The 19795-nt window shown below is 46.8% G+C and overlaps 6 protein-coding genes across 13 annotated transcripts; 3 read left to right on the forward strand and 3 right to left on the reverse strand.

The window, feature by feature from the left end:
- The first annotated feature begins 93 nt into the window (after positions 1–93).
- On the forward strand, positions 94–6616 carry LOC6735998 (integrator complex subunit 1). The gene is made up of 3 exons (XM_016168853.3): positions 94–1554; positions 1616–2595; positions 2650–6616. Exons 1-3 carry the CDS (start codon positions 237–239, stop codon positions 6511–6513), a joined length of 6162 nt encoding a protein of 2053 aa, XP_016029373.1. The 5' UTR covers positions 94–236; the 3' UTR covers positions 6514–6616.
- A 10-nt stretch (positions 6617–6626) lies between these two features.
- On the reverse strand, positions 6627–9001 carry LOC6735999 (cofilin/actin-depolymerizing factor homolog). Its single transcript, XM_002082872.4, has 4 exons — positions 8852–9001; positions 7170–7360; positions 6989–7094; positions 6627–6925 (listed from the first exon to the last, which is right to left on the reverse strand). Exons 1-4 carry the CDS (start codon positions 8852–8854, stop codon positions 6779–6781), a joined length of 447 nt encoding a protein of 148 aa, XP_002082908.1. The 5' UTR covers positions 8855–9001; the 3' UTR covers positions 6627–6778.
- LOC6736000 (gamma-soluble NSF attachment protein) lies at positions 8866–11081 on the reverse strand. The gene is made up of 7 exons (XM_002082873.4): positions 10924–11081; positions 10794–10861; positions 10495–10610; positions 10240–10434; positions 10102–10172; positions 9681–10035; positions 8866–9507 (listed from the first exon to the last, which is right to left on the reverse strand). The coding sequence occupies exons 1-7, from the start codon at positions 10986–10988 to the stop codon at positions 9469–9471; spliced, it is 909 nt and encodes a 302-aa protein (XP_002082909.1). The 5' UTR covers positions 10989–11081; the 3' UTR covers positions 8866–9468.
- A 228-nt stretch (positions 11082–11309) lies between these two features.
- Positions 11310–15178, forward strand: LOC6736001 (potassium voltage-gated channel unc-103). Of its 3 annotated transcripts, none has more exons than XM_016168854.2 (15): positions 11310–11436; positions 11576–12450; positions 12513–12756; positions 12809–12879; positions 12942–13052; positions 13113–13267; positions 13324–13444; positions 13507–13627; positions 13690–13808; positions 13864–13918; positions 13983–14118; positions 14178–14317; positions 14538–14731; positions 14794–14888; positions 14941–15178. In XM_016168854.2, exons 2-15 carry the CDS (start codon positions 11584–11586, stop codon positions 15077–15079), a joined length of 2568 nt encoding a protein of 855 aa, XP_016029374.1. In that variant the 5' UTR covers positions 11310–11436; positions 11576–11583; the 3' UTR covers positions 15080–15178. The 3 variants fall into 3 exon arrangements, 2 of the variants coding, with proteins under 2 accessions (XP_016029374.1, XP_044778296.1); XR_005543570.2 differs by having other exon boundaries at positions 14538–14695; positions 14756–14888; positions 14941–15106; XM_044922361.1 differs by having other exon boundaries at positions 14538–14695; positions 14756–15178.
- LOC6736005 (acid-sensing ion channel 1C) lies at positions 15054–17272 on the reverse strand. Of its 6 annotated transcripts, none has more exons than XM_039291653.2 (11): positions 17164–17272; positions 16914–17103; positions 16518–16863; positions 16315–16451; positions 16165–16261; positions 15906–16093; positions 15760–15842; positions 15654–15701; positions 15509–15596; positions 15333–15454; positions 15054–15274 (listed from the first exon to the last, which is right to left on the reverse strand). In XM_039291653.2, exons 1-11 carry the CDS (start codon positions 17270–17272, stop codon positions 15168–15170), a joined length of 1515 nt encoding a protein of 504 aa, XP_039147587.1. In that variant the 3' UTR covers positions 15054–15167. The 6 variants fall into 6 exon arrangements, 3 of the variants coding, with proteins under 3 accessions (XP_039147587.1, XP_039147589.1, XP_044778297.1); XR_005543571.2 differs by having other exon boundaries at positions 15514–15596; XR_006541507.1 differs by lacking the exons at positions 15054–15274; positions 15760–15842 and having other exon boundaries at positions 15415–15454.
- Positions 17273–17561: 289 nt separating this feature from the next.
- On the forward strand, positions 17562–19650 carry LOC6736006 (cell wall protein DAN4). The gene is made up of 4 exons (XM_016168858.3): positions 17562–17679; positions 17733–17794; positions 17861–18060; positions 18120–19650. Exons 1-4 carry the CDS (start codon positions 17631–17633, stop codon positions 19648–19650), a joined length of 1842 nt encoding a protein of 613 aa, XP_016029379.1. The 5' UTR covers positions 17562–17630.
- The last annotated feature ends 145 nt before the right edge of the window (positions 19651–19795 follow it).

Genomic DNA, 19795 nt, shown 5'->3' on the forward strand with positions numbered 1-19795 from the left:
ATAAAAAAACAGTTTAATGTTTTATATTTAAGCATGTTTCAAAACTTCCATCGTTCCGAATCAGAGCAATTGCACCGACTTCTGCATGCGTTAGCCATTGAGCCCTAGCGCCTGCAGTCTGGCCACACTGCAACTGTTGCACGGCTGCAAATCGCAAAGCAAAATAAAATGCACCGCGCTTGAATTATCCATCTTTATGGACAGAAAAAACCTTCATACTCTAACAAAGACACTAAATGGATCGCGGGAAAGGAAGCGGCTCCAACCGATCGCAGAAGAAGGTTCCGCTGGGCGGAGAACTCTTTGCGCTCGGCAAGAGCGTACGCGATGACTCCAAGTCGAAGATCCTGCCCATTAAGGGCATGTCCTCGTCGGACCGCAAGCGTGAAGCCTCCAGCGCACTGGCCAGCTCGAGCAAGCGGTTCCGGGGCAACCTGAAGGACGCGGGCGCCCCGGACATGTCCTCCGGCAGCAGTCAGTGCGAGACGTGGGAGCAGTTCGCCGTCGACTGCGATCTGGAGACCGTGGTCGAGACGATATACGCGGCTTTGGAGCAGAACGACAGCGAGACTGTGGGCCGGCTTGTATGCGGCGTTATAAAGCAGACAACGACGAGCTCCTCGCGCTCCAAGGTGGACAACATAGCCCTTCTGGCCCTGATCTACGTGGCCAAGGTGCAGCCGAGTATATTCTGCACGGACATAGTGGCCTGCGCGCTGCTTTCCTTCTTACGGCGGGAGGCCAACGTGAAAATGAGGTACAACACCAACCTGCACATCCTGTTTGCCAATCTCCTGACCCGGGGATTCATGGAGATTTCTCAGTGGCCGGAGGTGCTGCTCCGCATCTACATAGACGATGCGGTTAACGAGCGCTACTGGGCGGACAATGAACTGTGTGCCCCGCTCGTGAAGAACATATGCGCAGCCTTTAAAACCCGCACGCCACACATTAGTCTCCTCCGCTGGGATGTGAGCACGTCCTTGCCTTCTGGGCAAGCACACAGAGACAGCATGACCGTGGACGACGATTCAGGGGACAATTCCACACAGAGCTTGGATGCAAGTCCCTTAAATACCGAATCGGAACCAATTCCCGACGCCATGTGCACCACTAAATCCAGATTCAGCGATGCTGTGGTGCAGAAGCACGTCAGCGACGCCATTCGGGATCAGCTCAACAAGCGACAGCAGCAGGATAACTACACCAGGAACTTCCTAAAGTTCCTGTGCACCACATCCGGCATTGCAGAGGTACGATGTCTGAGCATTTCCCGCCTGGAGGTGTGGATCCACAATGGAAAACTGGTCAAGTTCGCCCAGCAATTGCTCTCGTACATCTGCTTCAACATCAAGGGACGCAACACACAGGACAACGAAGTGCTCTTGGTGCTGGTGAAGATGCGGCTCAAGACCAAGCCCCTTATAAACCACTACATGTCCTGCTTGAAGGAGATGATTTTTCTGCAGCCGGAGATCTTGAGTACCGTAATGAAACTGGTCGTGCAAAATGAGCTATCCAACACCAGGAATCCAAACAATATGGGGATGCTGGGTAAGAGGAAAAAACTCTTTTTTAAATTGCATCCATAATCCTTAATTTCAAACTTTTCCAGCCACAATGTTTCAAACATCTGCTGATCAATCAGCTGCCAATCTGGCTGAGATCTACCAGGAATTCTTGCTTCAGCGGGACGATTGCCTGCGCACCCTGCGCGTTTTCTTAAGGGAGCTTGTGCGGATGCTGCGCTTCGATGTGAACCTGGTCAAGTTTTGTAAAACGTTTCTGAGTGAGCGGGAGGACCTGACTCCGCAAATCGAAATGTTCGAGTTTAAGGAGCGAATATTCAACTCCATGGTGGACATTGTGTGCCTCTGCATGTTTCTATCGGCCACGCCACAAGCTAGGGAAGCCAGTTTGTCCCTGAAAACCAATCGGGACACCAAAAACAACCATGCGCTGCTCAAGCTGTACAATCAGATGTCGCAGATTCAGTTGGACACAGTGTCCTGGATGTACGAAACAGTACCCACGCTCTTCAAGATTCCGGCAGCGGAATACCACCAGGCGCTGCACAAGCTTCTACTGCTGGACAGTCCGGAGCAGTATTCCCGCTGCGATCAGTGGCCGTCAGAGCCGGAGCGGGGAGCAATCCTGCGGATTATCTCTGAGACGCCGATTCACGAGGAGACCCTGCTGCGAATCATATTGATTGGCATCACCAAGGATATTCCCTTCTCCATCGCAAACACCTTTGATGTCCTGCTGCTGGTCATAAAGCGAGTTTCCGGGATGAAGGCCACCAATATTCCGGCGGTGCAGGCCAACAAATTCGACATCATCGACTTCCTCTTCAGCATGTCCGAGTACCATCATCCGGAGAACATTCGCTTGCCTGCGGAGTACGAGCCACCTAAGCTGGCCATCATCGCTTTTTACTGGAAGGCGTGGCTCATATTGCTTATGATATCCGCACACAACCCCTCCACGTTTGGAGCCTTCTGCTGGGACCATTATCCCACAATGAAGATGATGATGGAGATTTGTATTACGAATCAGTTCAACAATTCATCAGCCTCCAAGGATGAGTTGCAGGTGCGTGCTTAATTATATAAACCAACTGGTGGTGCTACAATGAAGATTTTTTAGATAATAACCGTGGAAAGGGATCACATTCTCCAGTTCGAGACGTACTTGGCTGCCCAAACATCGCCGCATGCTGTTATCACCGAGGAAACTGCGATCCTTATCACTCAGCTCATGCTGATGGATCCGATGGGCACTCCGCGCAAAGTGCCGTCCATGGTCCTGGATCAGTTAAAGTTCCTTAATCAGACCTACAAGCTTGGCCACTTGTTCTGCCGCTGCCGCAAGCCGGACTTGCTGCTGGACATAATTCAGAGGCAGGGCACCACGCAATCCATGCCGTGGCTTTCCGACTTGGTTCAGAACAGCGAGGGCGACTTCAGCCATCTCCCAGTGCAATGCCTGTGCGAGTTCCTGCTCTTCAACGCGCACATCATCAACGAGGAGAATAGCCGCGATGCCGAGTTGGTCAATTTCCTGAGAAACCTTATATTTGACGGCAATCTTAGCCACCAAATCGTTTGCGAGCTGTTGGACTACATCTTCAGACGCTTGTCGTCCACGGTGAAGCAATCGCGAGTCGCTGCTCTTTCGGGTCTGAAGATAATCTTCAGGCACTCTGGCGACTTTGAAAACGAATGGCTCCTGAAGTCGCTCCAGCAAATTCCGCACTTCTACGAGGTGAAACCCTTCATAATTCCCCAGCTGAGAGCTGCCTGCCAGGTGGAGAATTGCCCGGAACTGATTATGGCGTACATTCAGTTCATCACTGCGCACACGCTCAACGATCCGGTCAACGAAATGCTGGATCATGTCATCGATATGGCGCAGCTGATTGTAGAGCGCAGCACAATGTTTCAGCACATTATCATTTCGCAGGAGGACTACGACTATGTGCCCGACGAGAACCGCATTCAGACACTGAAGTGCCTTTTCGTCATGTTCAACAACTATATAATTAAGCTGAGGGAGTACCACGAACCGTACGAGTGGACCGAGTATCCGGACCTGCTGATGGTTCAGTTTGACGATGGAGTACAGCTACCGCTCCACATTAACATCATCCACGCCTTCATTATCCTGCTCACCTATTCCAACAGCAACATGCCCGAATCGATACCCATTTTGGACTATTGGTTTCCGCCCGGACGACCAGCGCCCGTGGCCTTTCTGCCCAGCATGCCGCAGGAGCAGGTGCAACTGCTGCCCGACTGGCTGAAGCTGAAGATGATCCGCTCCTCGGTGGACAGACTAATTGAGGCGGCTCTCAACGACCTAACGCCGGATCAGATTGTGCTCTTTGTGCAAAACTTTGGCACGCCGGTCAACTCGATGTCCAAGCTGCTGGCAATGCTGGACACCGCTGTACTGGAGCAGTTTGATCTGGTGAAGAATGCCATTCTGAACAAGGCCTATCTGGCGCAACTAATTGAGATTCAGCAGGCGCGGGGTGCGAAGAATGGGCACTACACCGTACAGGCCCTGGATCTGCATTCCCACTCGCAGACCGTGCCAGATCTGCCCAAGATCAGTGTGGTCATTCAGGAGGCCGTGGAAATTGATGATTACGATTCTTCAGACTCGGATAATAGACCCACTAACTTCCTGGCCACCAAGGAGGTGGCCCAAACCATTCTCACGCAGCCCGACCAGTTGACTGAGTCGCGAAGTGACTGCCGATCCTTGATCCAAAAACTCTTGGATATGCTAGCAAGCCCGCATAGCAATAGAGCGGATGTGGTTAACGCCATAACAGAGGTGCTAGCCGTGGGTTGCAGTGTCACGATGAGCCGTCACGCCTGCACATTTCTAAGGACTTTCTTCAGCTGCATGCTGCACAGCGACAAGTATCACATCCTGGAAAACGCTCTCCAAAAGAACTTAAGTATGTTTAAGCACACGTTCGCCGACTCCAGTCTGCTGCAGAAATCCGAACTCTATCATGAGAGCTTGGTGTTCATGCTGAGAAACTCGCGCGAGATTTATGTGCAGCAGTTCAAGGCGAATACCGCCTTGGTGGCAAGAAAGCGGATCGTCCGGGGGATCGTCCAAAGCTTCGATCAGACCAAGGACTGTCAGACCGTGGCCAAGTCCAAGAGCGATCAGCTCTTCCACAACGGGCTCTTTATTGACTGGCTGTCCGAAATGGATCCCGAGATAGTTTCCACTCAGCTGATGAAGGAGCGCTTTCTGTTCTCTAAGTCCTGCAGCGAGTTTAGGTTCTATCTGTTGTCCCTGATCAACCACCAAACCAACTGGGACACGATCGAAAGGATTGCCGAGTACCTGTTCAAGAATTTCCATGAAGACTACGACTACGCCACGGTCCTCAACTACTTCGAGGCGCTGACCACCAATCCGAAGCTGTGGAAGGGCCGCGAGAAGTACATGTCGAAGAACGTACGGCCGGATGCCTTCTTCATGCTGAGGCCCTCTGAACTGGAGCCGTTCTCCCACTTCATCCTGCACGAAGGGCTTTCCGAGGTCAAGCTGGACAGCAAGAACTATGATTTCAAGCTCTGCTCGCGAATGAACCTACTGTTTAAGCTCACGGAGAAGCGACGAGACCTCATGGTCAAGGTAATGGAGCACGTGGAGAAAAGTTCGGTGTCCGACTACTTGAAACTGCAGGTCCTCCAGCAGATGTATATCATGTATCCGCGCATCAAGTTTCTGAAACCGAGCAAAACCGGCGAGCAGGCGTACAAATTACAGAATCTGAAGGGCTGCCAGGCGGACAAGGTGTCCAACAATCTGATCACCTGCTTGGGCAGTCTGGTGGGCAAAAAGGACTTTGAAACCCTGTCCACGGACACCGAGCTGCTCCTTCGCAAGCTGGCTGCCTCCCACCCGCTGCTCTTCCTTCGCCAGCTGGGCGTGCTGTCGTCCATTATGCAGGGTCGGGCCCAGCTCAGCATGAAGGCCCTGCGCGAGGAGCACCACTTCCACCGATTTGTACAGATCCTGAGGACGCTGGAGCTGCTGCAACCAACCATCTTTGAGGAGGCGTACAAGAACGAGATCCAAAACACGCTGTCGTGCTACTTCAACTTCTTCAAGCACCACAGCAACGTAAAGGAGGCCTGCCAAATGCTGAACAAGTTTGTGCAGATGCTCCAGGCCTACATCAACTACAATCCGTCAAGTGCTTTGCTCTTCATCGAACAGTACGTGGGCATCCTCAAGGAATTGGCTGCCAAATACACCTCACTGGGCAAACTGCAGGTTTTAGTCCAGGCCGTTGCCCTGCTGCAGCACAAGTCGCACTCGGCGACGGAGTTGGACGACGAGGAAGTTAAGTACGAGTACGATCTGGATGAGCATTTCGATGTAAAGCCATCGGCCACCAAGCCCGTGGTAACCGAGGATCCCATCGAAGTGAACCCGCAAACACCCATCGATGCGGGCAGCAGTAGGGGTCCCTTATCGGTTCTTACCTTGGGCTCGTACAGCCGGTCGAACTACACGGACATATCGCCGCACTTCCTCGATCTGGTCAAGATCATAAAGCAGTCCAACACGGAGGACGTGGTCTTGGGTCCCATGCAGGAGCTGGAGTGCCTCACTTCCAAGAGATTTGTATTCATCAACGAGCTGTTCGAACGACTGCTCAACCTAATATTCTCGCCGAGTGCCCAGATCCGGTCCATCGCCTTCATCATCCTGATCAGACATCTGAAGCACAATCCCGGCAACTCGGACATCAACCTGTGCACCCTCAACGCCTACATTCAGTGCCTGCGGGACGAGAACTCCTCGGTGGCAGCGACGGCCATCGACAATCTGCCGGAGATGTCGGTGCTGCTGCAGGAACACGCAATCGACATCCTGACGGTGGCCTTCTCGCTGGGCTTGAAGTCGTGCCTGAACACTGGCCACCAGATCAGAAAGGTTCTCCAGACTCTAGTGATCCAGCATGGCTATTAAGCGTTTGGTCTATAAGTTAGAACCGTCATCTTATGTACATTGTAATCTTAGCTCCTAATAATAAAGTGTATTCTGCGGTACGAGATTTTTACCACATTGGAAACGCGACTTGGTCAAGTTAAATATTTCATTCTTTATTTCTACTGAAAATACAAATTATGTAGAAAATTCTCATACAAATTGGCGATCTCAACAGGATACGTGTTTCCATCGCTGTTTCATGCATGCCTTGTTTGTTAAATGCAATGCACAGTGCTCGTACAGTTTATTGGCGGTCGGTGGCCCGGAGTTTCTCCTCGACGGCTTCCCGGGAGGCTTCGGAAAGATCAGTGGCTTGTATGTACTTTTGCACGCCCACGAGCGACTTCTTGAGAGCATCGAAGGAGCTGGAGTACAACATCTTCTTCTTGACCTGTGGGTGTGTGATATCGAAATGAGTTCTGCGCCCTTGCTTGGCCATTGGCTATTCACATACCTTGGCAGTATCGGGACACCACGACATAAGGAACAGCTTTTGCTTCTTTGAACTCTCAGAGGTGCCTTGACACTGGTGCATGTACTCGAAATCGAACAGTCCGTACCTGTGCAAGCGAATAGATGTTATTAAATTAGGTTAGTTTTGAGTGCTCTGGGTGTCTCTAGCCAGCGGTACTTACCGGCACTCTCCAGGTCCGCATTTCTGGATATCTTCTAGAAACTGGTCGTACTCGGCGTTGCGATCTGCCACAGTCTCCACATCAATCTGCTTCTCATCGCGAATGTAGAAGATGACATAGCGATGCTTTTTGTCCTTCTTTATTTCCTCGTATGTAGTCTTGCAGACATCAGACACAGTTACACCAGAAGCCTTTAGAGAGAGAAGGTAGAGATGGAATTCAGAGAATGTATTTTGAATGTTCAATGCGCGCCAAACTGTCAACGGCAAGTGTGTGTGCATGTATGTGCGGTGATACAGGGTGCTCTCTTTGCGTTCCCCAAGTACTCCCTTTAAACAAATGTTCATGAAGTACAACAAAGTAGTTGAATTGTAAAAACAATAAGCGCAGTTCAATGTTCAATGTTTTATGCCCACATAAGACACGAGGCACCCTGTACCTCACTGATGTACTTATGTGCGTATGTAACTGACTAGCAGACATAACTGCCCACCTTCAGCTGACAGTATATCCGTCCCTTTTCGTCTTTGCAATTTTATTTCTTTGATTGCCGGCAATAACAAACATAAAGGTAAATAATTTATGCTACTTTATTTGCATTGCCACCGCAGAACTTTTACCGGTTAAGGCGTGCGCACACTTGGCACGCCGATTTAGCTGGGAGTGGTGGGCGTGGCACCATTTACAGCTAGATTTTCCTTCCTTTTTTCCCGGCGCTCGGAAAGTTCAAGGGTAAGTTCACAAGTGCCGGCAAGTTTAAGGGTGAGAACAAGCCGACAAAAGGGAGAAAGAAAACTAAAAGGGAGGTGGCTGTTTCCTCACGCTTTCGTTGCGCTCACAAAACGGTGGAAAATGCCCGATTTTCTATAATATTCGGAAAATGTCGAGAAAATCAAAATCGTCCCACATGCAAACAGCCGTCTGCTGCACACACACAGCCAGACAAAATACGTACATGTGTATGTATGTATGTACATCCGCAAGGCGGCAAGGAAACGATCACACCTTAAATATGTATGCCTGCAGATATATATTGATACATATTTCTGTATGGTAATATGGACGTACATATGTACACACATTTTGCGTCTGCGAGAAAATAAGCATTAAGCATTGCCCCGCAGATACATACATACGCACATATTTATAGCCATCGAAATATAAAAAAAGCGGTATACCCACACACGCTCAAGTGTGTAAAAATATATATATGTATAGACATGAAAATCCAATGTGTGTGCATTTCTCTTTCCAACATTTCAATTTTTAATCGCTCCATTTTTCCAGCTGCCACTTTGGAGCATTCTTTCGCGATTGCCTTTCGCGAATTTGCCAGTTATGAGTGTGAGTGGCGGCTGAGAAGTATGGAACACTCCAATAAATGAGTAATATCCGCTGCTACCAATGACTAATTTGGTATATATGTATACGCACACATTCATGACCATGTATATGCCCGAATATGGCCAACGAACATATAGGCAAAAAAAAGTGGAAATATATGTATGATTGATATATACACACTTATCTAAATATGTATGTATATACAGATTTCAAAGGAGAGATGCTTATATGATTCATCGAATCGAAGACATTATTCGCACTCCACCTCGCTCCCAAAAATGCACAATGACCGGCCGCTTTTACCACGAAATCTGAACGAGAGTCCCAAGTGTACGTACCATTTTTCCTGTAGTTTTTCGCTTTCACAATTCTCAAATTGCTGCTTCGCCGAGTATATATTTTACAAATACTGTTTAACCTTCCGCCTTCTTTCACGAACAACCGGACGAATCAATTTGGTCGGTTATTTCGCACAGGTTAGGGTTGTCAGGCGCCCGCAAAGTGTCAACATGCGTCGTGACGCGTCGCGTCGTTTGCGTAGCGTTTGGAACGGTGAAATGGCACACTTTCGATCTTTCAAAATATTATTAATTTTTTTAGGGTGCTAAAAAATACTAAGTATAGTTTGCGTTAATTTATTTATTTATATTAACAAATTGGGCTATACTTTCGTGTAATAAAACTGAAGAATTACAAATTTGAAAAGCCATTCGCTGTTTGGAACATAGAATAATATACATAACTTACACTTATTATAGCAACAATTTATTACTGCAATTTCAATTCATCCCAAGGCCAAAGCAATTGTTTGTTGTATTATATTGATCTTAGTATTTATTAATTAGTACAACGATTGCGATGAAATTTGTATTTAACAGTTAATATAATATGTTAAAAGCGATATTATTAACGATAAATATATTTTGACTAACAAGCAGACCGAACATTAAGAAATTTAGCACAAGCCACCTTCGTCCTCGGCGTCGTTGGTTTCCTGCAAGAGAGAAAATACGAAATTCTTGTTAGCTATATAGTTTAATTCTTCGCACTGCGCAGTCTTCTATCGATAACACAGACTGATTTAATCGTCTATCGATATCATCATAATAAGAACCAAATTTACAAAACGAAATTTGCAAATTCCATTTTAAAAATAGAAGTACTCACAACAGCAGTGTCGCCAGCCTTCTTCTCCATCTGTATACCCTGAGGTAGTGGAATGTTTTTAGATAGAATAGCGTACTCAACATCCATATGTCGTATGAATGGAGATGCCAGCATCCTAGCAGCTAACTCTGGATCCTCGTCATCGAAGGCTTGCAGAAGGGTCTGCAGTGTGGACACTTCCTCCGGCTCGCAGCAGTTTCCCCACTCCCTGAAGGTCTTTTCGGCTTCCACGGAATCCCCGCGAGCCAGTTGGACCATCACCAAGGCCACAACTAGACGTCCAATTTGTCCGTAGGATTCCGTTTGCTGATTCAAACTGATCTCCTTTTTGAGCGCATTCGTGGCTTCGTCGTACCTGGAGTGATTGGATGATATAAGCTAAGTATGCCCAAAGTGATTCGTTGCGATCATAGATACATACCTCCTTAGTTTGACCAGTATCCTGGAAACTTTTGATGCATACTCGGCTGCTTGACGGACGGAATCCTCGATCTGTCGGGTAAGTATACAAGTAGTGGTTTAAGAATAGACGCTTAGAGCAGTGTGAAATAGGACGAACCATTATGACTTCTAGAGCATGCTGATAGAAGCGCAAAGCCATGTCAGGATGCTTGGATTCAGTTAACTTGGCGGCTTTATCCAAGGCGGATGCTGCTGCCTCTGGGGAACCGTGCTGTTGATACAAACTCGCAGATTTGTTGGCGTATTCCTCAACTTCGTGTAGCTTATCGGCATCCTTAGACAGCAAAATGATCTAGAAGATGTGCACATTTAGAGCGTTTTAACTTATATATTAACTTAAATTTAAGTTCACCTGCTCGTATGCCTTTGCAGCATGGAACCAGGACTTGTTGTTTTTGTAGGCGTCGATGGCCTTCAGAAAACACTCCTTGCTCTTATCATAACTTTTAGCTATTCGATATGCAGTGGCTGGAATTAAAAATGTACAACAAAGATACATAAATGTACACCAATATGTGTGTATGTATCTAGAAAGCTATGGATGCTTTGGGATAATCGTTGGCTGCAATTCATAGTATTTACATATCTCATTGATGTCATAATGTTTTTATAGATAGGTGATATTAGTCACACCTTCTTTGTAAAACTCACCAGCTTTGGAATACTCATCCGCAGCACTATCGTAATCAGGAACCCATTTCAGCATGGACAATTTCAAGCTGCAATGGAAGATGGGTTGTATTTGGAACCACTTTTAGAGGGATATTTCTGTTGGGGATACCTCTTCTCGGCCTGTTTCACCAGGTCCTCCGCTTCGGCAATCTTTTTAGCAGCGATTCCCGACATTTTCAACAACTTTTGTTTTGCAGGAAAAATCAATTGTTTACGTTTGATAATAGTGTGACCGAATGCGAGAAGGAAAATAACAATGGTTCGAAAATCACGGTGGTTTCGAAACTTTAAAAACCGAAAGCAGTACGCATGTCTGAAAATTTTAGAAAACCAAAGCTTGATTACACCGAAAAAAATAGTTGGTCTTAAAAAGCAGTTGACTTCGAAATGAAAATGCCATGTATTAACAAATATCCATCATTTTTATTCTATCTATGATATATCTTAAAAAAAGAATATGTGTAACGACAAAGATAGAATTGAAGTGTTTTTAATTGATTAAGAATAAGTTTCCACTCCTGATTTCTCCGTGTGCATGTCATACCTGTTCTGTTTTGATTTGCGAATAAATAAGAAAGTGCATTAGGTAAGAAATCGCAGTTTTCGCCAATTTCAATCTGGAGTAAGTGGAAATTCTAGATTCGTTATTAAGATGTTTTTAAGCGAAGATTTATTTGAATTTGCTTTCGAATCCGGATATTCTGAGCTTTGCGAATGTTTGATTATAATTTGCAACACTTTTTCGTTCCTATATTTTGCAGACTTAAAAATGTCCCACAAATCTTGCGTGGAACTGAGCGAAATTCGAAAATTGGATAAAATAGTGCAGCAATGCGAGCTGTACATGTCCAACAACAATATTAACGACAATGCGGCCAAGAAACCGCCTTTGAAGGAATTCAAGCGCAATTGCCCTGCAAAATCGAACAAATTTGTGGAGAGGGAACTCTTCTCGCTCATGTGCAACCTGAACAAGATTGAAAAGAAGCAGGTTTTCGTTTCAGATATCCTGATTAACGCCAGCATGTTCGACGACAAGAAGGAGAGTTTGGCGCGGTTTCCCAAAAACGTGTCCGACCACAACACTCTGGTGTACCACAAATTCCTGAGGACTCGACCCACTAACGATGATGAAGCCCTAAAGCTGAAGGCTGGTGGGAAATCGAAGGAAAGGCCAGGTCCGAAAAGCACGGCAGATTGCTTCTTTTCGCCTCTTCTATTCAAAATCAACAACAAAAGGGAGTGTTTGAAAAAAGTGAAGCCAATGAAGGGGGAAAATGCAGTCGAAACGAATAGTATCCCACTCGAATCCAAGCCAAGTCAGCACAAAAAGCAGAAGAGTTTCAAGAAATGCATTAAGTGCGACAAGAAGAAGCTGTACATCAAGAACTACCAGGTGTCCGCCCGGCGGGAATGCGATCTCCTCTGCTCTTACGATCCGTTGCGTAAAAATAACGCCGACCTCTTCCAGACCCACAAAGGCACTTCCTACGAGTGCATGTTCAAGAACCTCAAATACAACCAAGCCGAAAAGCCGGCGGACAACGTGATGGGCAACTCATACGACGACATGCTGGACAAGGAGGCTCTGCTCGGATCGAAAAGCGAGCCGAAGGGGCAGGATCCCAACGACATGGTATGCAGATATATCTGAATCCGCCGATTAAAGCACTATATTTATTGAATTCGAATCACCAGATTACTTCACTGGGCGGAAACATACTGCTGGACCAGAAGTTGCAGAACAACTACTACCACAAGTGGACCCTCCTGCACTACTCGCCCTTTAAGGCTGTGTGGGATTGGATAATATTGATCCTGGTGATGTACACGGCCATTTTCACGCCCTACGTGGCTGCCTTTTTGCTTGGGGAACAGGATTACCAGCGGCGGAACAGCAAATACATCAACTCCGATCCGATTGTCATCATCGATTTGATTGGTGAGCACTAATGCTGCATTTTGTGGGCTTAGCTATCAATGGAACTTTTCAGTGGACGTTACCTTCATTGTGGACATTATAATAAACTTTCGAACGACCTTTGTCAACTCGCAGGACGAAGTGGTCAGTGGCCAGCGTGGTGGAGCACTCAAATTGGGAAATTAAATAATCCACACTCGTTTTAGGTATCCCATCCTGGGCGTATAGCAGTTCACTATCTGAGCGGCTGGTTCCTAATCGATCTCGTGGCCGCCGTTCCGTTCGATTTGCTCCTGGTGGGCAGTGACACCGACGAGGTGAGACCCATCTATGCACTCCTACATGGAATTGATTAATGCCTGCACTCCGCATTTCAGACAACTACCTTAATAGGACTTTTAAAAACAGCTCGACTCTTAAGACTCGTTCGCGTGGCCCGAAAAATAGATCGTTATTCGGAATACGGAGCTGCAGTTCTTATTTTGTTGATGGCGACCTTTATTTTGATTGCCCATTGGTTGGCATGCATATGGTAAACTAGCCTGATAATAGTCGATTTGTTTTTGGAATTGCTTAACTCTATTTAAGGTATGCGATTGGAAATGCGGAAAAGTCTATCGCTTCCAAGAACATCGGTTGGCTCAATTCGTTGGCCTACGATATTCAAGAACCCTATTTCGACAACCGCACTGGTGGTCCCTCTATAAAGGTAGATCTTCCCTCCGTCCATCTACTCGTAATCCGCACGACTCTAAACCGATCCTCTTGCAGTCGCGCTATATCACGGCTTTGTATTTCACGTTCACCTCGCTCACTTCCGTGGGATTTGGCAATGTGGCACCGAATACTGATGCTGAAAAGGCATTCACTATTTGCGTGATGCTCGTTGGATGTAGGCAACCTCGATATATTTCTTTAAATACGTGTAATGAGACCTTTAATTTCCCCCCCAAGCTCTTATGTATGCAAGTATTTTTGGAAACGTATCTGCCATTATTCAAAGGCTGTACTCGGGAACCGCCAGATATCACACGCAAATGCTGCGCGTTAGGGAGTTCATTCGCTTTCACCAGGTACCGAGCACGCACATCCTATAAGCATAGAACTGAGCACCTTCCTCTTCTGCAGATACCGAACCCGCTGAGGCAGAGACTGGAGGAGTACTTTCAGCACGCCTGGACCTGTAATATCATCTGACCTCCGGCCTCTTCCCTTGCTTATCCACTGATAACCCACTGCCCTTTCAGATACGAATGGCATCGACATGAACTCGCTGCTCAAGGGATTCCCCGAGTGCCTGCAAGCCGACATTTGCCTGCACCTGAACAGAAAGCTACTGACGACATGCGCCGCTTTCTCGGAGGCAAGTCCTGGTTGCCTGCGGTGAGTTTGTGTGTGCTAGTGAGTCAGTAGGGAAAATGAACTAGTGCTTGAATTTGCAGAGCGTTCTCCCTTAAGTTTAAAACCACCCATGCCCCGCCTGGCGATATCCTAGTCCACCGAGGAGATGTGCTCACCTCATTGTACTTCATTGCCAGGGGATCCATAGAAATCCAGAGAGCCGGCAATATTGTTGTACTTGGTGAGTACAGCGATTTCGAACCAACTGTCGCACATAAAATTAAACTCATAAATAAGACCCTTTCTACCTTCTTTTCTAGTTATGAACTGTGTGCTATAGAGATATAGTTGCATGCTAGACTTTTAGTACATTCAGAGTTTGCTTTAGTTACTCGTGCATAAGAAGTTATAGTTCGTTGGCTTTTGCAATTGATAATTAATCAAAACTCCTCTTGCTCAAGGTAAAAACGATATATTTGGCGAGAATCCGTGCATATACCCAACGGTCGGAAAGTCGAACGGCGTGGTGAGAGCACTGACATACTGTGATATCCACAAGCTGCACAGGGACGACTTGCTGGACGTGCTGGACTCCTATCCGGAGTTCCTGGAGAGCTTCGTGAGCAACCTGGTAATAACCTACAACATGCGAGATGTGAGTAAGCGGACCTCGTTGCAGTGCCCAACTGATTGGTGGCCATATCCTGTTCCTTTCAGGACGAGCACTCTGGCGTCGACATCAAGCACCGCTACCTGAGAGCAAAGTCCTCCGACAAAATGAGGAGCTCTCCTGACATACCCTCTATAAGAATGTAAGCGAATACCACGTTGCGGGCGAATGCTGTCTTACGTACTTCTTTTCAGAGTCGGGCTGCGTTATAAGAAACAAAATGTTAATACTTCTGTGCATAAAGTTAAGAATGATAACTCCCGAGACCTAAATATCTTTATAGAAAACGAAATCGCAAACTATCACCTTGACTTGTTCGATAATAATAATTAGGGCTCACTTAGGCTCGCCCAATCCGAATTATCTTATTTATTTGTGCACAAGCTGTTGCGAGGCTAAAAAGCGAAAAGCAATAAAGGTCCTAACCGAAAATCGCGGTCTTGACTTTTTTAATGAAGTACGAGATGATCTCCAAGAGGTTCAGCAGGGAGGCGCCGAAGAAGAGTCCTGCCACACTTCCGATGCCGACTGAAAAGGGATTCGGGATTAGTCCCAAGGGAGCCGACTGGTCGGGCGGCAGGCCTACCTATTAGATCCAGCTTGGTCTGGGTGACCTTTCTTTCATACCTCACCGTGGGTGGAGAGATTATTTGGATTTCGGTGACCTGTTCATTATTCTTGTATATTGTTTGATTTTCAGTTACGACCCTGCCAGAGAAGAAGGGGCATTAGCAAGGATACACATTAGCTTGGGGCCTTTACCCCACTAGACTTATCTGCTGCTCCACGCAGGATGGCAGGCAAACCGTATTGCTTCCGACGTACTCCTTAACTCTGTTTGTCACGCCGGCTGAAATTATTAACATCGACAACGGGTTTCGTCGGTCAGAGTCTTAGTCTTAGTCACCTTTAATCAAGCAATCCGCTTTGTGCAATCCGCAATAGAGACTGTCGTCTGCAAAAGAAACAGGGTAATGGAGTCTTCACCTACATCATTCAGGTGGCTCACGTACTGCGATCCTCGGGGTTGAATAGAGAGCAGTTGCAAGCTGTCATCTCAAACTCACTCCGGATGATGGACATGCAGGCCGAGAAGCTGCGTGGAACAGAAGAGGAGCAGCAGGAGCAGGTAACTCCGGCTGAGGACTCACGTACTCACCTGTAAGGAAACCCCTTGACGGAAGTCTCGCTGGGGAACTTGCACTTCCGCTGAGAAATGGGCTCATCGATGACACCTTCGTGGTTGTGAATCTCCTCGACGTTGAAGGCGTATGTTGTGCTGTCGTTGGAGATGGTGTAGGTCAAGGAATTGAAGAAGGGCAGATCCTCGGGGCTGTTGACGTACATCTGAGGAGCACAAGTGTTACTGTGGGCAAAGCCAGCTATTTGTTAGCCTCGCGCAACGTATCCCACCTCACCTCATATTTATAGAAAACAGAATATCGCAAGATCAGTCGCAGATTTCGATTGTTGTCCAGCGAAGAATACCTGAGGGGCATTTCATCGATGCTGTCGCTGGAGAAGGTATAATTAATTCGCGATTTGAACTACTAAATGCTAACACGTACTAGTCCAATAGATTGTTCGCCAGAAAGCAGTAGCCCATTTCCGTCACATGAAACTTGAATATCTCCTCGCAGTTGGCCACCAATTCGCCACGAAAGTATACTTCTTCAAAGCATGCACTGCAATTGGTTGGAAACATCTAGAAGTGCAAATGGTGGTTTAGTTCAAATATAATCCCAATCCAAACATCCAATCCATGCGACACCTTTCTTCTTATTTCCAAGATATCGAAATCGTACGGGTAACTTGTATTCTTGGTAGGCGCCCTTGTAAATAAGGTGTTGGGGTTGGTAAAAGCAAATTCGTATATCATTTTTGTAAAGGAGTATTCAAACTCTTCTTGGAAATGATCCCGCATCATTGCCTTGAATTCGTTAAACGCTCGGTATTTTGTTATGCAGATTCCTATCGATGGGAAGGTGTTTATCCAGCGACTGTAGGCGGTCGACACTCCTATTGTCGTGGAGTCCGTTTCGTATCTGTGTTTTAGAAGAACCAATATGGAAACCGTGCTCCATCCAGAAATGCCGAGCACAAAAATCCAAAGCAGCCTGCAAAGAATGCTGGTTTTTTATCGAACCCTCGGATCGATATAACTTACCCTTTATTCTCCACAAAAGACCTTAAGAATCCCAGAAAAGTCGGCCCAATCGATCTGATAATTCCCCGAAGAGTCGTTAATGTCTTCCGCCACATTTCGTATTCATGAAATCCTTTCCACGATTCCTTCGTGACTAATTCGAAAATATATGTCCATCCTTTACTTAAATACCGAGGCATGCACGCAAGTTCTGATTATCCAAATCGCAGAATGTCGTTTAGATTAATGGAGAGATAAGAAGAAAACATACTCGTAGCTTTGAAAATGTGTGCAACTGCATACTGCACGCGAGGTTCGGATGCACTAATGGGTATCAGAGATGCGAGGGAATCGGTTCGTTGGGCTGCGAAAGTGTGCATACCTTTCGAGAGTGTATTCAATTATATAGATGCAACAATTATTGCCGAAGATGGGCTTGTCCAAGCGTTGCGTTTTATGCTCCATAGCACACACGCCACCATTTGGATGCAGCATCTGGGCACTGACTTGGCAACAATCACTCACTCGGGTACCTAGGCGGATAAAAAGGTAGTATATTGAATATATATAATAAGAAAACTGAATGCACTTTTACCACAAGTGTGAGTGATCTGGCAAATGGATGTTCCCCTGAAAAGTCGACCATCTCGTTGATTCCCGGCCAAGTAGCAAGTATTGTGGATGGAAAACCAATGCTACTAGTCTCGAACTGTCTGCAGCCAAACGTATTCGCTCAAGATGCTGGGGAAAGTGAAAGGAAGCATTATTGTCATTTACATGACCACTGGTATGGAGGTTGAAATCAATAAATTCGAATTAGGCTCACCCGCTTCTCTCCAGGACTGCTGTACATACTGCTCAGCATAAAAACATCCGCCAGCTACATGAGGCCAAAACGCCAGGTAAATATTCGAAGCGGATTCCGCGCCAGGAAAAGCGAAAGTTTGAACGCCCGCATCGACTTTCAGATGTGGCCCGTGGATCATCCAGCGATCGTCCTCTATAGACAGCACCCGAACGCCATGCGAAAGTTCTACTGGTACAACACCAGGACCCCGATCCTGGTGGGCAAAATGCGCCTAAAAAACTACATGCGCAACATGCACATGCTGCCCCGATACGTGCCCTCACCTGTCCAGTTCCACGAGGCCTATGCGAACTCGAAGAGGTCTATATCAGCACACATATCATCCACGCATACGTATAATCATGGTGGATTTCTTTCAGGAGCATCTTCAGGGACTTGAGCAAAGTCAATGGGTTCAAGAGCACATCCATGCCCACTGCTACTTCCACCGTGGACTTCGTTGCGGCCCCGCTCAACACAATTGAGTACAGTTCCCCTCCGGTAAACGCACCTATTGGTTTCAGTGCAGCCCCTGTCAACGCCTTTGTGCCCCTCACGACGGGAACCCTTCCGGGCGCAGAACGCCTCATTGGCGCTCCGAGTCAGTGGAACCACTCCGAAACCCACGCGTCCAACGACGGCTGGAAGAAGTGCCGCGAAAACTGCCTCCAGATTCCGTTCCAGGAGTATGCCAAGGACCAATTCAGCTCGCAGAGCATGACCAGTGACCTACCGTTGACCACGACAACAACTTTGCCCTACTTCAACTACGTTGCGCACACCTACTTCACCCTGGACGACGTGATTCTGCCCCACTCCGCATCGAATCTCGCCAAATCTCCAGCACAAGACCAGCAATTTCGCCCAAGTCATCAAGTACTCACAACGGAAAGGCCCCATGAGCTTTTCACCGAACGGATTCAGCACACCACACCGCCTCCAACTACCACAACCACGACGACTGAATTCACTTTTCCGGGGAAAACCACTGCTTTGGACATGGAGTACAGATATAGCACCCGACCAAGCTGGTTTAGCCCCACTACCTCCAGCACTACAACAACCGAAGCTGCGGCTTCTGAGGATTCCCCGATATGGACAACTCCGCAACCCGTTCAGAACGTCTATTCCACGGCGAGTGTTCCGACAGGATCCTATAAGCATAGACTTAAGTCCCTGAAAGCGACCAAAAACTTCTCTTCAAGCATTGAAACTAAACTGAAACTTTTGAAGCTTCATCTTAAAAACCTGGTTACAACTAGGGAAACGCCGAAGAACGTTCAGAATCTAACGACTCCAGCTGTTCTTGACAACAACACCACTTTGGAAACGACTACAACAACAACTACACCCACACCGCCAAGAAGAAGAACAAACGTCAATAGAAAACTGAGAAAGCTGCGAGTTTTGGCATCGACCAAAAAGGTTCCGGTGCAGATTTCGAGAAATTCTACAGATTCCAGCAAAGCCATGGGAGAATTCAAAAAGAGTTTACCGAAAAGAATTTACCAACGGCGCAAGCACTTGAACTCCACTGCAATGCCAGAAGCCGCGAAAAACACAACAGCTGATACCGATATCGAATCGATTAAAAAACTTAAGCGCCGAACAACAGCAACACCCCGGAAATCGACTAAGGTCGATGACAATGTTATCGTTCGAAACGCAACGCAGGCGATAAGTCATACTTTGGCAAAATCTCGCGCCGATGGTTTATCAGAAGAAAAACACGCTTTGGTCACAGAATCGGCAATTATGACTATTTCCAGTGGTACTTTAAAAATGAGGCAGCCCCATATTAAGGCAAGGTCAAAGCCGCAAAGGTCCAGAAAAATCTCGCACCTGGAAAACGATAATTTCATACCGTCGCTGCCCATTGAGGTGTATTTTAAAAAAGTAAATCAGCAGTAAATTGATATAGTCTTCAAGTCATGCTTATACATTGTGTAAATGAACAGAGAAAATTAAAGTCTTAACCCATATTTATACTTACAGAGACATTTTAAGCACCAAATACATAATAATACATAAAATTAAGTGTTTACTTGCGGGAGAA

The sequence above is a fragment of the Drosophila simulans genome, chromosome 2R (genome assembly GCF_016746395.2).
Source record: "Drosophila simulans strain w501 chromosome 2R, Prin_Dsim_3.1, whole genome shotgun sequence".
Taxonomy (NCBI): domain Eukaryota; kingdom Metazoa; phylum Arthropoda; class Insecta; order Diptera; family Drosophilidae; genus Drosophila; species Drosophila simulans.

Coding starts and splice junctions, on each gene's coding strand:
- LOC6735998 (XM_016168853.3), top strand. CDS start 237: ATGGATCGCGGGAAAGGAAGCGGCTCCAACCGATCGCAGAAGAAGGTT. Junction 1,555..1,615: donor AAACAATATGGGGATGCTGG/GTAAGAGGAAAA, acceptor AAACTTTTCCAG/CCACAATGTTTCAAACATCT. Junction 2,596..2,649: donor CCTCCAAGGATGAGTTGCAG/GTGCGTGCTTAA, acceptor AAGATTTTTTAG/ATAATAACCGTGGAAAGGGA.
- LOC6735999 (XM_002082872.4), bottom strand. Junction 7,095..7,169: donor TGCGGACCTGGAGAGTGCCG/GTAAGTACCGCT, acceptor TCGCTTGCACAG/GTACGGACTGTTCGATTTCG. Junction 6,926..6,988: donor GGTGTCCCGATACTGCCAAG/GTATGTGAATAG, acceptor ACACACCCACAG/GTCAAGAAGAAGATGTTGTA.
- LOC6736000 (XM_002082873.4), bottom strand. CDS start 10,988: ATGTCGGGAATCGCTGCTAAAAAGATTGCCGAAGCGGAGGACCTGGTG. Junction 10,435..10,494: donor CTGCAAAGGCATACGAGCAG/GTGAACTTAAAT, acceptor CACATCTTCTAG/ATCATTTTGCTGTCTAAGGA. Junction 9,508..9,680: donor AGGCTGGCGACACTGCTGTT/GTGAGTACTTCT, acceptor TCTCTCTTGCAG/GAAACCAACGACGCCGAGGA.
- LOC6736001 (XM_016168854.2), top strand. CDS start 11,584: ATGTCCCACAAATCTTGCGTGGAACTGAGCGAAATTCGAAAATTGGAT. Junction 12,451..12,512: donor GGCAGGATCCCAACGACATG/GTATGCAGATAT, acceptor TCGAATCACCAG/ATTACTTCACTGGGCGGAAA. Junction 14,732..14,793: donor TAACCTACAACATGCGAGAT/GTGAGTAAGCGG, acceptor TGTTCCTTTCAG/GACGAGCACTCTGGCGTCGA.
- LOC6736005 (XM_039291653.2), bottom strand. CDS start 17,272: ATGCACACTTTCGCAGCCCAACGAACCGATTCCCTCGCATCTCTGATA. Junction 15,843..15,905: donor GTCAAGGGGTTTCCTTACAG/GTGAGTACGTGA, acceptor TGTTCCACGCAG/CTTCTCGGCCTGCATGTCCA. Junction 15,455..15,508: donor CAGCAGATAAGTCTAGTGGG/GTAAAGGCCCCA, acceptor CTTCTCTGGCAG/GGTCGTAACTGAAAATCAAA.
- LOC6736006 (XM_016168858.3), top strand. CDS start 17,631: ATGCTGGGGAAAGTGAAAGGAAGCATTATTGTCATTTACATGACCACT. Junction 17,680..17,732: donor TGTCATTTACATGACCACTG/GTATGGAGGTTG, acceptor GCTTCTCTCCAG/GACTGCTGTACATACTGCTC. Junction 17,795..17,860: donor ACATGAGGCCAAAACGCCAG/GTAAATATTCGA, acceptor ATCGACTTTCAG/ATGTGGCCCGTGGATCATCC.